We start from the raw sequence: 15326 nt of genomic DNA on the forward strand, positions 1-15326 counted from the left end.
CCATTGGGGTAGTCTTTGCTATATAGTGGTCATTTGTGCTACAATGTGTATAGGAATGTCCCTCAAATGGCTATGTGTAGGAATGTCCCCTCTACCATTGGGGTATGCCGATGCATTGACACAAAAGATTTGTGTCGAGCCCATGAAGGCTGCCCATGAGATTGCAAACGTGTCCATGATGGGCCCATTCCATCTCCCGCGACAACGATGACAGATTGGTGACGTAAATGATTAGCAGAGCCGAATGACGACGGGGTGGTGTGAATCCAACCGCCCATGTCCAAACCATGGTCGAGATGCATTCAAAGCATGATGGGCGGGCATGGGTGGTGGTAGTCAGTGGGCCTATTTTCAGGCGACCTAGGTGTGTGAAAATGACAGGCTGCCACATCCGGTGACCAGTGGAGCCCATGGAGGCAGCGGTGGATTTGTTTGGCCACACTGGTGGCAGCCTATTGTTTTCGCGCACCTGGGTCCAACGAGAGAGAGAGAGAGAGAGAGAGAGAGAGTTAAGGACCGTCGGGTGGTGTGAAGGTGCTCGAGAGGGAGGGATTCCCGCCACATTCTTTTGGTTTTGGGAGAAACCAAACAGAGCTTTTCGGCTATGGCGTCAAACTCTGCTTTTCACTTTTCGTACACACATTTTCGTTCTTGCTGCTCAAATCTTTGGAGCTTCCATCCTTGAGCACTTCTCCCGATTCCATCGAACCGTCGATCATCGCATTCAGCATCCAATTTCCCAACAGCTTTGCTACACAAGCTTGTTCGGGCAAAATCGAACAGAGCTCACGGACGGACGCACCGTCGACCTCGCTAGCATCGCATCGTGCTCACGGAGTAAGGAAGGTGGGAACGAAACGAAACGCTACTATCGCAGGTTGCACCTTCTCCCGGCATTTGTCTCAGTGCCATGAAGGGCGGTACCGTGCAGATAACCTGGCATGGATCCGATCCTGTTCTCACTCTTGATTTCCATCGCACCTCCGGATTGCTCGCCACGGGCGGTGCGGACCACGACATTAAGGTTTTCCGTCGCTTCCTCCACAGATTCATCTCAGTGCAAACTCTTTTCGTCCCACATTTGCCCCGTAACTTAGTTAAAGTCGCCATTACTGTCTCCTTCGCCACTAGAATCGATGCATGGAATTGCGAGAGGTTTGACATCACCTGCTGCGTTGTGAAATTAAAGGATAATCGATATCACCAGCTGGGTTGTGTGAAATAATAATGCATTTGACTGTCGTCATGACTGCAGCTCTGGACCGTACACCAAGCCGATAACGCGGCTTTGCCTTCAGCGACCTTTATAAGCAGTCTGTCTTACCACACTGCTGCTGTCAACGTCCTCCGCTTCTCTTCTGCTGGTAAGAATTGGATCGCACAGGCAGTAACACACATTGTCATGAACTCCACACGCAAGCAGTTTGCAGCATGATAGTACCATAAACTTTCAGTGGTTCAAAATTTATGAAGTCTCATCACGTGGACTCCACACATACAAATAGACTTCTATGGCAGTGCAGCCAGTGAAAGGTTGGAAGCTTGCTATATTAGAAATACTCGGCTTAACTGCCGCATGTTTAAAATACTGGGTTTTGGATTCTGGAACAGTGCTGGTCCTGCAAGCCTGGCTTTGTGCTGGTTAATTTATTGATTATAGTAGGATTGTTCAATTTCTACGCTCATTTAACGAACACTATTTCCTAACACGTAACTTAATTGCGTTTAGTACAATTGTTTGTTGATACTTCATTTCTTACCTTGCAGGCGATCAACTTGCTTCTGGTGCAGATGGTAAGTGTGGAGTACATTCATAATTTAATTTCGGAACAAATCTTGAGCTGACTGGCATCATGGATTCCTTTTGGAAATTTGAAGTTACTGCAAGAGATTGCATTACCGCTTCTTGAATGTCTTATTTTTATTTTTCAGATTTCTATTGAAATATCCTGATCTTAGTTCTGTCTAAATCACGATGAAACCCAATAACCTTGCAATGCAGGTGGGGAAATACTTTTATGGAAGCTTATTGAAGGCTCAGAAACTGCAAATACATGGAAGCTTTCGAAGAATCTAAGGTATGTAATCTTCCTACAGCAAATGCGTGGCTTTTAGGTTGTGTCCTGTCTGAGATAGCGTCAATCGTTGATTGCAGGTTTCATGTCAAGGATGTTTTGGATTTAGAGTGGTCACTTGATGGAACTTTTTTGATATCTGGATCTGTGGACAACACTGTGATAATTTGGGACACCATTAAAGGTATGACTGACATTCATTACAGAAGGTGTTACTATTCTTTTATTTTGATTTGGTAAGCTGGCTAGTCCCTGCTTGAAACGTGGGTGGTGCTACTTGAACCTTTATGCAAATGAAGTGAAAATCATCTAATTTGTAGTTCTTGTTGTAGCATGGGAACAGGCATGTTGTTCATGTTTTTCCATACCGTCTATTCTTCTTTCCATAGGCTTTCTTGTAAATGACTTCTACGAGTGCAAAGGGTAGGCTTAATACATACTAAAGGCTAATTAATGGTGTCAATATCTTTCCAAAACATCTACGCTTCATATAGGTTAGAGGCATAAGTCCTAAGCATAGTAGATATCTAGAGATCATATATGTCAGGTAATCAAACATACTTGCATTGTTTCCATTCCAAGTCAATGGAATGTTCGTTTTTGCACTGCTTTCTCCTTGTGCATACAACTGCATGCAATCTCCATGATTGTGGTTTTGCCTCAGGTTATGTATTAACATATTTATAAGATTCCGGAAAGTGCCTGCTGCTAGAAGGTAGTGTCCACATCCAACATAGTAGATACATGGTTGTTGGACATTTTCAATGGAATGGGTGACCAATTGATGCAATGGTCAATGGAGACTAGGAAAGGAGTCTATACAGAACTCATTGGCAGGAACATCCTTTGAAGTCAAATATCTTCATACTAGGAATACCAATAAGTGGTTCTATTCCAAAGACGAGTTGAGGTCCTTGAGAGTCCATGTTTTTATAAAGTGATGACATTTGGTTCTCTATTGGAAAGGGAGGCTTCGATGCGGGGGACAATGGAGCAATCGATTCCTATGGTTTGTATGTTTGACTGAGCAAACGAGATGTGTGCATTGACAAATAGCATTTGTTAATATTTTACCATGTGGTAGTTAGTTTTAATTGCATGAGAGTTTAGTAAACTAGTGTTTATATAATAGAGAAAGAAAGAAAGAAAGAAATTTTGTTAGTCTTCGGAAAACCGATGGGTCTATGAGACTAAAAGAAAACTCGATACAAATCACAGTAAGGGTGGAGCTACTGAAACGAGCATCATCACCCATGCTGAATCCTAAGTTTGATCATACATAATCAAGTACATCTGGATATAACAATGAAAAGAAAAAGACTGGAGCGGATTGGAATCCTCTGTATGTCATGTCGCCTTGGCTGGTGCATAGACGATGATGGGATGCTGGCACTCGTCAAGGGGTGACGTGCGTCTCGGTCTCTTGGACGAGGCTTGACGCAAGACCAGAGCCATCGTGACTCTCGTGGGATGTATCTCGGGTCTAAACACTGGCGCCTGTCAAGCGGTGACGTGTGTCTCGGTCTCTTGGACGAGGCTCGATGCAAGACCAAAGCCATCGTGACTCTCGTGGGATGTATCTCGGGTCTAAACAATGACGGGAGGTCTCCTCATCGATGTCTCGTATGTCGTGCTATAGTCGTCGGGTTGGGGTCTTTGTCCCATCCGCGGCTGGAGACTGGACGATCAATGTCACTCGATGGGAAGAACTCTGTGATCCTGCTTTGAGAGGTGTCTGATGATGTGGCCAAGCCTTGTCGCCTGAGTAAGTACTCTCTGTGTTGGACCCCCTCGTGAATGAAGGCCGCGAGGCATCTGTGATACGGGTAGGCAAGGAATTTGGAAAGGAGCCTGGAGTTGTCTCTGAAGAGGCAGTGGTAGCGACCTCGGATCTCGTAGTACACTGGGCACCTGAAAATAAAATGCTCCTCTGACTCAACGTCCTGACAGTCGCACAATATGCATAAGCGATGCTCCCTAGGAATCCCCTTTGCTTTGCCGCTCTCTATGCGGAGGCGGTGCGATGATGCTCGAAACTGTCTGATGGAGATCCGTAGTGAGTGAGGCATATGAAGCTTAGTGTACCTCGGTGGTGTGATGAATCCCTCCTCCGAAATACGAAGACAGTGATCTCTGTAGAAACTCAGCTTCACTGGAAGCTCCCTTGGCTCCAACCAGGTCCTAAAGGTGTGTAGTTGCAGGAGATCCTCTCAAATGACCTGGTTGGTGTGTGGCCCATCGGGATGGTAGGTGGGAGTACCGGAGGGGCATCTAAACTGTACTGAAAAGGAGGTATCCTATCGATGTGAAACCCTAGTCTCACAAACCATTTGTGAGTCTGTGCATACTAGCATCGCTCGTCTCCCTCTGCTGCCAACCTCATAGAGGAATCGAGAGCCAACCAGATGTGCAGTCCCCATATGATCTAACCCTGTGTAGATATGTGATGGTCTGAAAGGCTGCATCTAGCTGGAGTAGAGAAGCCCCAAACTCGGCTTGAATGATGTGATGTGGTACAAACGGTTTCCCCCGGATCATCCGTGAGAGCATGAGGATTTGCGGGCGCTCCACGTGTGTCCACTCTATCTCTGACATGTTAGGCTCCCAACAAAGGCTGCCATACATATTGGCTGGTCGGACCAAGGAGTCCAAGAGAAGAGCCTTGGTCAGAGGGTCCTGGAAGTGGGAGTGGAAGCATTGTCTCTCTAGCCGAGCTAGTGAGGTGTACCCCCTACTCAGTTTGGCCTGCATCGTTGGTCTCATGGTGAAGATCGGGCCGGAGAAGATGACCCCCAAGTAAGTGTATGAGGATACGATCTCAACTGGTGACTCGCCGAAAGTGAAAGTGAATTGCTTTCGTTGCATGTTTGCTCGAGAGGTGTTAAAGATCATGACCTTGGTCTTGCCAAGGTTGACCTCCAAATCATGGGATAAACAAAAAGCCTGCAGTGCATCTAGGTGTTGCTGGAGCCTCTTGGGTGTGGATGACAAGAGTGCCGTCATCTGCATAAAGAAGAATCCTGATGATGATCCCGGCAAGTGAGCAACCGGTCCCTCTGAACGCCCCCATGAAAGTCTCAAGCTCATCGATGTAGAGGCCAAATAGGGTTGGTGATAAGGGATAACCCGTTTGACCCCTATGGTACTCAAGATCTCATCTGTCCAACTTGCGCTTGCTCAAACTCGGCTTGAGACTCTCTCATAAAGTGCCATGACTGCCCAGATTATCTGATCAAATTCCAGTGTCTGTAGGCGTGTGATGAGACGAGCTCGAGGTACTATGTCAAAGGCTTTGCGAAAATCCACAAAGCAGCAATATACCCTCTCCTTTCGGGATCTAGCCTCCTCAATGACACTCTTGAGTGTGAGTATGTGATCCATAGTCCCGTGGTCTTGCCTGAAACCGGCCTGACCCTCTGCTCTGAGCCCTCTCATCTCTGCGAACAGGCTGACTGATGCATCCAATACAGTTGTGGACGGGGGGATGGTGTTGAGTGTCCAAGTGCAGGGGAAGCGAAGGCAAACAATGTCATTGAATAGCTTTGCTAGGATCGGGGCTAACGTGTCAATCCCATATGCGATAAACTCAGTGCATAGCCCCTCATCATCCTTAGCTCGGCCATTGTGTAGTTTCAATGTCGCGTCCTTGACTCCCCTTTGGTGAACAACGTGCAAGTGGTGGGGCGAGGGGGTGTGAGATTTTGAGTGGGTTGGTGTGGGACATCATAAAGATGGTGTGCATATGTGTGTCAGACTCTCGTGTCGGTGAAGGGTGATGGAGACCTACGCTCAAGGAATCTCCGCAAAAAATCCTTAGAGTTGCTGTACAAGATGTGCAGCGGAAATTTTTTATTTCGACGAAGAAATGCTTGCTTCTTCCGACGTACGAGACGTCGGTACTTGCGTATCGTGTCTGGTGTGTTCGAGAGGTGACATCTGGTTTCAAGTTGGAGTTGTCGGCGATAAGCCTTGCACTCCGCATCGTACCAGTTGTTGCAGGGTACAGAACCAAGAGGTGGTGGTCTAGTGGACCGTGTGGTGTGGGGAAAGATTTGGAGGGCAGCTTCGTGGAGTGTGCAACTAATCAGGACAGCACGGTCCTCTGAGTGGTATGTGATCGATGTAGGTTAGGCGTTCAGAGTAGGCCGGTGAGAGGCTATGATCAAAGTGTATGTCGTGGTTGGTGTCGTGCTTCCTATGTGGTGTGTGTGGTGTGGCTAAGCGTGGAGTGGCGATAGTAAAGAATAGGTATGTGTGATCAGCTCCTGGAGGGAGTGGTGCTATGGTGAAGTCGGTGATACATGAAGTGAAGGTAGGGGATCCCATGATGTAATCTACTACACTAGTGCCCCCCCCGTGTGGGAAGCAAGTAAAACCACTTGAGGAGGGCCATAGGTCGAGCCCATTGTAGATGATGAGATCATGCATCCTGCCCAGATCAAGGAGTGCGTGTCCATATGGTGTAACAGGCCCATGTCGGTCCGATGAGGTCCTGGTCATACCTGCTCCGCCTAGGTCCATGTTTGGTAGCATGATAGAGTCATCTTGAAAGTCCAGGAGTGGTGCTTGGCGCGTGCTCATCCTGGCGTTGAAGTCCCCAACAAGGAGAACCTCCGTACGGATTGAAAGGTCTGGGATATCCTGATGTAAGGGTGCATATGGCGATGTCTCACCCTCCTCTCATGCCACTTTGGTGAAGTGGGATGTGTTTGGTGGGAAGTAGCATATTGCTATGAAAAGGTCACGGGTGTCTGTGTGTCGGATTCGATCCACATGAATTGGGAGTGTGTGTCCTTCCTCTCAGTGGAGATGGCTCCAGCGAGGGAAGACCTGTACAATACAACGACCCTGCCTGATCCTCGGACTCCTCCCGTATCCCTCATCTCATACCTAAAGGCTGACTCCCATGTGTAGCCACTGACTATCGGTAGTGGACGCTCTGGGCTCTGGTGTGTCTCCGTGTAAAAGACTATGTCTTGTCTTGTATAAGACCCCGAGAAGTTCCCTGGTCTGACCATAAGGTACCATTATAGTTCTAAATGGTGCAGGCTAGGGTCTCGGAAACCTGAGTCTCGTAGGCCTCGTCCCCCTAGGGGGTACGGGTGGGAGCCCGACGGGTGCCAGTCAACAACCTACCATCTCGGAGCACGGCCCATTTTCCCTCCTTGCGAGCAACATCTCGTTGTTGCAGAAGAACTCCTCGCTCCTCAATCTGTAGTGGTGTCAAATCCTCGTCCGTGGATAGGGTGGGATGCTCTCGTAGAGCGGCTTGACGTCGGAGTGTTGCTAGTCGAGCATGTGAATCTTTGAAGCAAATGACTAGGGGCTGCTCTCGGTTGGGGTCTCTCCCAACATGCCATGCTCCCTCTATGCCATGGTCGGGGACCCCCATGGTGATGGTCACAAAGGTGATTGCCTCCTCCATGGGCGTTGTAGTGGTGCTGGTGTTGTCTCGTGTGATCCCTCATATCCAGATGTTGAGGGCCTTCGAAGCCCTCTGCTGTTGCTCATGTATGGCGGCTGAAATGGTTGCCTTTGCGAGCTCCCGTTTCGCCACGTCCACCCATCTAGTCGTCTCTGCTATAGCCGATTGTATCGTGGCTATTTGTGCCTCGATCTCTGTGACCGGGGTCCCTCTAAGAGATGCTCTCAGGGTCCCGAGCTTCTCTCGAAGTTGTGATGTCGTATCTGAGCCCTTGGATAAGGGTGCTCTGCTCGTGTATAATGCGGGTCTGCTCCTGGGTGTATCGGGCCTGCTCTTGAATGTAATGTGTTAGCTCTGCGTGATGGGCCCGGATGCTGTGTATCTCAGCCAATAGGGAGTCCTAGGCATTTGGTGGGGGCCTAAGATGTCCTGGGCTAAGTTGGAACTGGATCTCGAGAGGGGTTGGAATGAAGGTGGGCTACTGAGGTTGTACTGAGGGTGGGGACAGCATGATCTGGGCGGGGGAGTGGTATGTAGGAGTAGCAAGGCGAGACGAGGTGATGAAGGGTGGTTGATTGAGAGGTAGAGGTGATACGAGGGGAGCCATGGCCGGTGGGGCCAGTGGGTGATGATGTAGGAGAGGGGGAGGAGAGAGGTGGCGTAGATGATTAGGCGGATGATGGTGGTGAAATAGTGGTGGTAACCATAGAGGTCGAGGATGTGGTGAGCGGCATGGGCTTTGGGTGGGCCCCTTTCTTTTGGGCCGCGGTGCTATCCATTGTCAAACCGCTCTGGTTGCTGCGTTTGTTGAAGTCCTCCAGACTGAGTTGCTTTTGTGTTTTCCTTGTCACCGTTCCCCTTCCCCATCGCCACGCATATATAAATTTGGACTGAAAGGGTCTCTCGCCTAGTCTCCTGTCCTCATCCCCCTGTTCCCTTCATTATGGGGAAGGAGGAGGAGAGCGGGGGGGGGGGGAAGGGGGAGAGAGAGCTGTGGGAAGAAAAAAAAGAAAAAGAGAGAGAGAGAGAGAGAGAGAGAGAGAGAGAGAGAGAGAGAGAGAGAGCTGAATTAAAAAAGTAAAAAGTTTGGAGGGGGGGGAGGGGGGCTGAGCGAGGGGATAGCAAGGGTGGCGGAGGGGTAGTGGGGGGAGGGCTGAGTGAGGGTGGCAGAGGGGATAGTAGAGGGGTAGCGGGGGGGTAGTAGACAGAGCGGAGGGGTACCGAGGGGGTAGCGAGGGGTTAGCGGGGGTAGTAGACAGAGCATAGAAGTAGCGAGGGGGTTAGTGGAGGGGGTTGGCGGGGGGGGGCAGCAAGGGGGTAGCGGGGGGTTAGCAGATAGAGCGGAGAGGAAGTCTTCGTGTTTTTGGTAGACTCATTGCTTCTTGTTGCCATTCCCATTGGGAGTTCTTGGAGCTGTTGCTCCCTATGTTACCTTGCGATGCTGTAGCTTGGTTCTTCTAGAAACAGTCCTTGTGTCCTTGATCCTTCAAATCAACAGTAGTGTCGTAGTCTTTGGGTGTTTGAAGCGAAGTGAAATATCAATAGATGATTGCACAAGAACTTATTGAGCTTGCTAGAGTTGTCTTTGGGTCTTCGATTAGTGTACTTCAGGAGTGTGCCTTCAAGTTCTTCATAGCTTTGACTTGAGTGTTGGATATTGAAGCCTTAGTGTGAGGTGTCCTAGAGTGAGTGTCCTCTCTAGAGTTTTAGTGTGTGAAACTATCTGGGTCACTGGGTTAGGTGAGCCACATGTCTTGCTGGTTGGTTTGACTTGGTAGGTGTGTGAGTTGGAAGGTCCATACGACCTACCTGTGACGTCAAAGAGAACGCTACACAATCCTACAAAAGGAGACTTGTCCCTTGCATCAACCATCCATCAACAAGATCTTGTGCATTGCCTCACTGCTGCCTCCATCATGTGATTTTATCACTCTCTCCCTCTTCCACCATGGTTTTTAACGTGGCATTAGAGCAAGGATGCAGACACACCTTCCAGCCATGCTGTCTGCATTTTGCCGCCATGAAGACCTACAGCCACCCATGCGTGTTCAGTCCTGCTTGATCCAACTTTGCCATCTCCATAGATCTATTGCGTGTACACCAGCTGCCAAGCTCATTTGACAGAAGTGCCTCTGTTGTGGCATTCCATTTGATGGCCTTGTGTGTGGTAAACCTGTGTGTTGGACCGTGTGATTTTTCGTCCGAAGCTTTGTATCTATCCTTGCAATCCCATATCGTGCACACACATCCCACACACAACTCTGAATATCTGGTGCATTGAGTCTCCAGCCTCCCCACAACGTCCTACTCCTTTCTCGCCAATCACCCTTCTCGACACAGCTTACAAGATCCTGGCCAAGGTCTTGAGCTTGCATCTGTGACCCCACTTACGGGACATCATCCACGAGACATAGATTGGCTTTGTTCAGGAGCGTTGCATCTTGGATAACATCTTTACCGTTAGTGGACTGGTCCAGAGAGGAGTCACAGCCTCTCGCTATTATTCTTCTAGATTTAGAGAAGGCTTACAATAGAGTGGAGTGGTCCTTTTTGGAGGGTACCATGTAGAGACTTTGCTTCTCAGAGCAGTGGATCAAAGGGGTTTCAGTCCTCTATGTAGGCAGCTCCAGCAAGGTGATTATTGGGGGACACACATGAGAGGCCTTTCCTCTTTCCCCTTCAATGAGGCAAGGCTGTCCTTTGGCCCTATCTAGTTCTTTTTGTAGCGGAGGCCCTTGGTTACTTTTTGTGCTCTAAAGCACTTGGCCTTACGGGAATGAGGCTTCCGATCCTCCAGGAGGAGGATTTTGTAGACTTTGAGTTCTTGGATGATACGGCTCTCTACGTGGACTGCTCAGCATCCAGTCTAGAGAGAGTCAGAGGTTCCTTGGCCATCTACTGTGAGGCCTTAGTATTCAGCATTATTGCTTGGAATATCTGGTCGCTTGATGCAGTTGGGTGATGGGAGGCTGGCAGGTTTCTCCGACGGCTACCCTAGTTGCCATCTGGTACTCCAAGTTCGAGAGCGACCGCTGAAAGGTGGGAACGTTTCTGCCAGACATGGCCGGCAGGAACCTTCTACACCCTTTTCGCGAGGGGTATTCGCTGGATGTGCAGACCACTACCTTGGTTGCTAGCTTCTGTTTCGGAATCTCTCTAGGCGGTGAGCCGTGAGATCCAGAAACAGGGGGCTATGGTTGGCAACCTGACCTTCTTTGTATTTTCATCTTCAGCTCCTTTTGGAAGCTGTTTGTATGGTTTTTTCAGCACATTAATAGAAGTTACCTTTTTCTTATTAAAAAAAAAAGGTATCCTCCTAGATGTGAAGGGCCCTATCTTTGCAATTTGAGATTCAAATCAAGAGTAGCTTTCAGCGACATTTCAACTGTTTGCAAAAGTCAATTCCCATAAATTTTCAGCTATTGTAGGCTGTTTTCAGATCATCAATCATGATCTTCAGATAACATATATGACTTACCGTTTTGAACCATCTGTCGTTGTAGCTAAGACTTTAGTGGAATCCTTGAGACTAAATCTGGAAGTAATGCTCAATATTAAGCTTAAATTATTAAAGAAGGCTCCATTGCTGGAAGTCTATTTTCCTTGATTCAGACTTGGAATATTGATACAGTTTGCACTTTCGTTTGGGTTGCTTTGTTAATTAAGCAGTTTTCCTTCCTATATTGGTTTTTGTTATGTGGATCATTGTTGTTTGCTTGTTTTGGAATGAAGAAATGCATATTTCTTGGCCTGTGAAATGTTTATTGGAGAAAAGAAAGGGGAAGTGTTTCTCAGCCAAGGAAAATGGCTGGTTCCAACCACATTCCCTGCAGCAGCTGTTAGCGATGTTGGCAATGGCTTCTCCTGTCCCTTATCTTTCTACCAGGGAATGTGATAATATGGGGTTTTCTTGTCTTCCTGCTTCCCTGCTTTGAAACATCTCCATGTGCAGCTCTCAATGTTTCCTGGTTTGCCTTGCAATTATTATAATCTCTCTCTCTCTCTCTCTCTCTCTCTCTCTCTTTCCTTCCTTTCCTTCCTTTGTTCTCACTCTTCCTTGCCCTTTCTTGTAGTTGCTTAAAGTTTCGACCAGCTAAATTGTGGTAAGTTGATTTAAATGTCAAGAGATCATGCCATTATTGATTTTTATCTGTGAATCTGCAGGTACTCCCCAACAATTCATTAAGGATCATATGCACTATGTACAAGGTGTGGCTTGGGATCCTGCAGGTCAATATATAGCTTCTATTAGTGGTGATAGAACGTGCAGGATTTACAGTAATAGACACCAAAGCTCTAAGAACAAATCTCAAGGGAGGAACATATTTTCATGTCAGACCGTTCTTGTCAAGGCAGAATTGCCCAAACAGGATGATGATATGTGTACTGCTAAGGTAAAGCATGTATGATTGTACATAATTACTTAGGATGGTAGGCACAAACTTCTTGCTTATGATCTTTTTGTCTAGTAAAAAACTTGTCAGCCATGCTGGCATTATGTTGTTTTTTGGATAAATTCAAAGTAGATCAACGTTGGCCAGTGTTCTTAGACCATATTTTGTTAATTTCAGACACAAATTTACGTGGTTAGTGACATTGGCTGTTGCTTCCTCCGTTTTCTAGGTTGCAGCAGCTAAGCAGAATCTCTTTCATGATGAGACATTACCTTCATTTTTTAGGAGGCTTGCATGGTCTCCTGATGGTTCGTTTTTGCTTGTGCCTTCTGGTAAAGATCAAGATCCTTACTATGATAATGGCCAGCTTTCTTTTACCATAGGTCACCACATTGTAATACTGCTCGGAAGCTTCTCACACTTTTTAATTCATTTTTTCCCAAAATTGGTGTGCTTGTTAAAGGATTTTGCTCTTTTTCACTGGAAGTTTAATTGTTCTTTGTTCGATTCAGGTATTCACAAATTCTCATCAGATTCTGTGCTGACAAATACGGCATTCATTATTTCTAGAAAGGATTTGTCAAGGTGTGTGCAACTTTCTCCTTGTGCATCTTGCTTTTTTTAAAGGATGAGCTTCACAAGGGTTGCTACGATGTGAAAAAAAATAAAGTTTCAAAGCACATTTCCTTTATCTAGTTCATGTAATTGAACTGGATCTATACCTTATAAGAGTCATCTTGCATTTTACTTTTGAAGATTTAAGCGAGGATCTCTGCTACAATGTGAAAAAAAATAAAGTTTCAAAGCACATTTCCTTTATCTAGTTCATGTAATTGAACTGGATCTATACCTTATAAGAGTCATCTTGCATTTTACTTTTGAAGATTTAAGCGAGGATCTCTGAGTTTTTGTCCCATCAATCAAGTCCCAAGTATGACTCTCTAGAAAGAACTCTATCTCTGCCTCTCAAATTGGTTGGGACCAATTAGCTGTTATTGAAATCGAAGATATAGATCCAGATAGTGGCAGGGAAGGTGGACTTAGATTTGGAGCTAAGCTCAAGGCAAAAGTTTATTCCATGGGCAAGATTGTACCACCTGTAGACCCAGCAGTTGAGATAACTGTCGAGGTTGAATTGAAGCCGTTTTACGACTAGCAGTGACAGTGGTTTGTAGTAAAAAAAGTTGTTGAGCAGAGAAGGAGCCCTTGCCAAATTAGAAATTCGGCCATCTAGGAGCTGCTGGGGATGAACTTGACTGCATTGGGCAGGAATGACATTAGATTTGGCTTGGTTCTTTTACAGCCTCACCATAAATGAGTTTGCCTGTCATCTGTGGAGCCTGATAGAAAATTTAAGGAAAACAATATAATTGTGTGCTTGCATGTGTGGTAATGGATATGTGCAATGTGCATGTGTTAGAGCATATGTTCATAGAGTTGTAGGCACAAGCAGTGGGTAGTGGATATATGAGAGCATATGTTCATAATCAAGTGCTGATATAATGTCAGTGGGGAGGTCAATGTACCCAGTCTCTGCTATGCATGATTACGTTGATGGATTTAAATTGTGCAGTTGATCATCGTGTGGTTGTAAATTACTTTGTTTGTTTGCGTTTATGTAATGAGTTTGTTAGAATTATTCAAGCATGCATCAGATGGAGCTCTAATACGTGCTAGGATATGCATAGCCGAATGTTCCAAGATTCACCAACACTCAGTATTTCAATATATATGGCTGTGCACATAAGCTAACTGACAGAAACTTGCAGATCTGGAAGAGGATGTACAGCATTGTGGCAGCCAAAATACCATGTAATATATTGCTTCAATATAGTACAAAAGCCACCCGTCTGTGTATCTCATACCTGAGACAAAGTCTGCTATGTCAAGCATGAAAGTGGGCCTGCTCTGCTGCTCCTATATTCTGCCTCTCCTCCTGCTCTGCCATGTGCTCTTTCGAGAGCTTTAGTGGCTTTGCTTGGCTGAGGGGACTGAGGGCCAATGGCTCCTTATGTGGGGGAAGGGCTGGTCTGCTCCCCCACCTACTAGATGGAATGATTGGATGTGCAGAGTGGCTGACCAGACTGTTGTAGGCTGACCAGCAGGCTGACCTGCTGCTGTAACCCTGTCTATACCCTGGCTGACCTGCCCTACAAGTCTTTTGTAGAATATTGGTCAACTCTCCACATGTAAGCCCCCAATTGAGGAGAGGATGTGGGAGTGACACTTGTAGATATTTAGGAGGAATGTGAGGGAGAAATGCACAAGCATGGGGGATTGTGAAACCGGCCTCTAATCACTCAGAGGGCAGTGGAACTAAACCTTTAATCACTTCAGCACTTATTTACAGCTCACAAAGCATATATCACAACCATTAACCATTGCATGATCACCATTTGGCATTTACCCATTTGTTCACAAACAAAACCATTGAAAAAGGGATCGAGGCTAGAATGCCCCTGCTCAACGAACATAGACAAGTGCACTCGATTGGCCCCAAACACCATGGCGCCCCTTTCAGTATTTCTTTATATTTCACAGTGAAATGATTACAAGTTGCATCTGGGAGACCTTCCTGCAACTGAGCACACAACCCCAATTCACTAAGCCTTCGCAAGGCTTTCAAGCATAGAACACCATCACATAAGTGCACTTAACCCATAGGCTCAACCCAAAGGCATTCTCTTTTCCGAGTGCAATTCCATTGGCTGTCCAGATGCAATCACAATGCACCCCAGCTGCACTCTCTTTGAGTGGTTTCCAGATGGCATTCACCAAGCTTTTCAAAGCTCCAAAATAAAATCAGCAAAGTATCCGACCAAAGAATGATCCTGTAGCATTGCCTGGGCACCTGTGAGCCAAGAAAGAGGCGGCACACAAGGCTAACCAATAGCTTATGGCAAAAAGAAATTGCAACAGCAAAATCACAACTCACCAAGCCCTGAAAACTCGAAAGTCCTCAATCGCCAAGAGGACATAGTAGCCAATGCCCAATTTCATTCTCAGCCAAAGAGGAGTGCAAAGGCATGAAGAAAGAGCATTTACAAGAGCCGACCAGCAAGAATTCCACTGAAAAATGCAAAAAGAAGCACTTCTGTCGTGAAGAAGTGGGAGTTCTTGGGCTCAAAAGAAGCGTGCTTCAGAGAGGAATGCATTGAGAAGGTTTTGGAGAAGTTTCATCGCCGGAAAGTCTTCCAAAATTGAGAAAAACTAGTCAACCAGTGCATGGGACCACTCGAAATTCAATAGAAAGTTGTAGCTTTGCAAGAGGAGAGGCCCAGGAGGCGGTAGAAGCAAAAAGGTCCAGAAAAAGCCACTTTTGCAAATTCGACCAGCAAAAGAAGTGCTCAGCTCTACCCGTTCTACCAAACGCACGGAGGGAAAAGCATATTACTACAAAGGGGAGGTAGAGGGGAAGCCATCGGGGCAAAC

General features: G+C 46.7%; 1 protein-coding gene across 1 annotated transcript in view; it reads left to right on the plus strand.

The window, feature by feature from the left end:
• Window positions 1–554: 554 nt before the first annotated feature.
• FAS2 (Transducin/WD40 repeat-like superfamily protein) overlaps window positions 555–15326 on the plus strand; it is a 30314-nt gene continuing 15542 nt past the window's right edge. Inside the window, exons 1-8 of the mRNA XM_087376938.1 lie at window positions 555–1024; window positions 1256–1364; window positions 1768–1794; window positions 2003–2078; window positions 2156–2259; window positions 11665–11894; window positions 12124–12226; window positions 12407–12479. Of these exons, the coding sequence (XP_087233064.1) occupies window positions 911–1024; window positions 1256–1364; window positions 1768–1794; window positions 2003–2078; window positions 2156–2259; window positions 11665–11894; window positions 12124–12226; window positions 12407–12479 (836 nt within the window). The 5' untranslated portion in view covers window positions 555–910. The remainder of the gene's footprint in view (window positions 1025–1255; window positions 1365–1767; window positions 1795–2002; window positions 2079–2155; window positions 2260–11664; window positions 11895–12123; window positions 12227–12406; window positions 12480–15326) is intronic.

Source organism: Dipteris shenzhenensis, chromosome 7, assembly GCF_047967505.1.
Source record: "Dipteris shenzhenensis isolate YYH24624 ecotype China chromosome 7, Dip_SZ_1.0, whole genome shotgun sequence".
Classification (NCBI taxonomy): Eukaryota; Viridiplantae; Streptophyta; class Polypodiopsida; order Gleicheniales; family Dipteridaceae; genus Dipteris; species Dipteris shenzhenensis.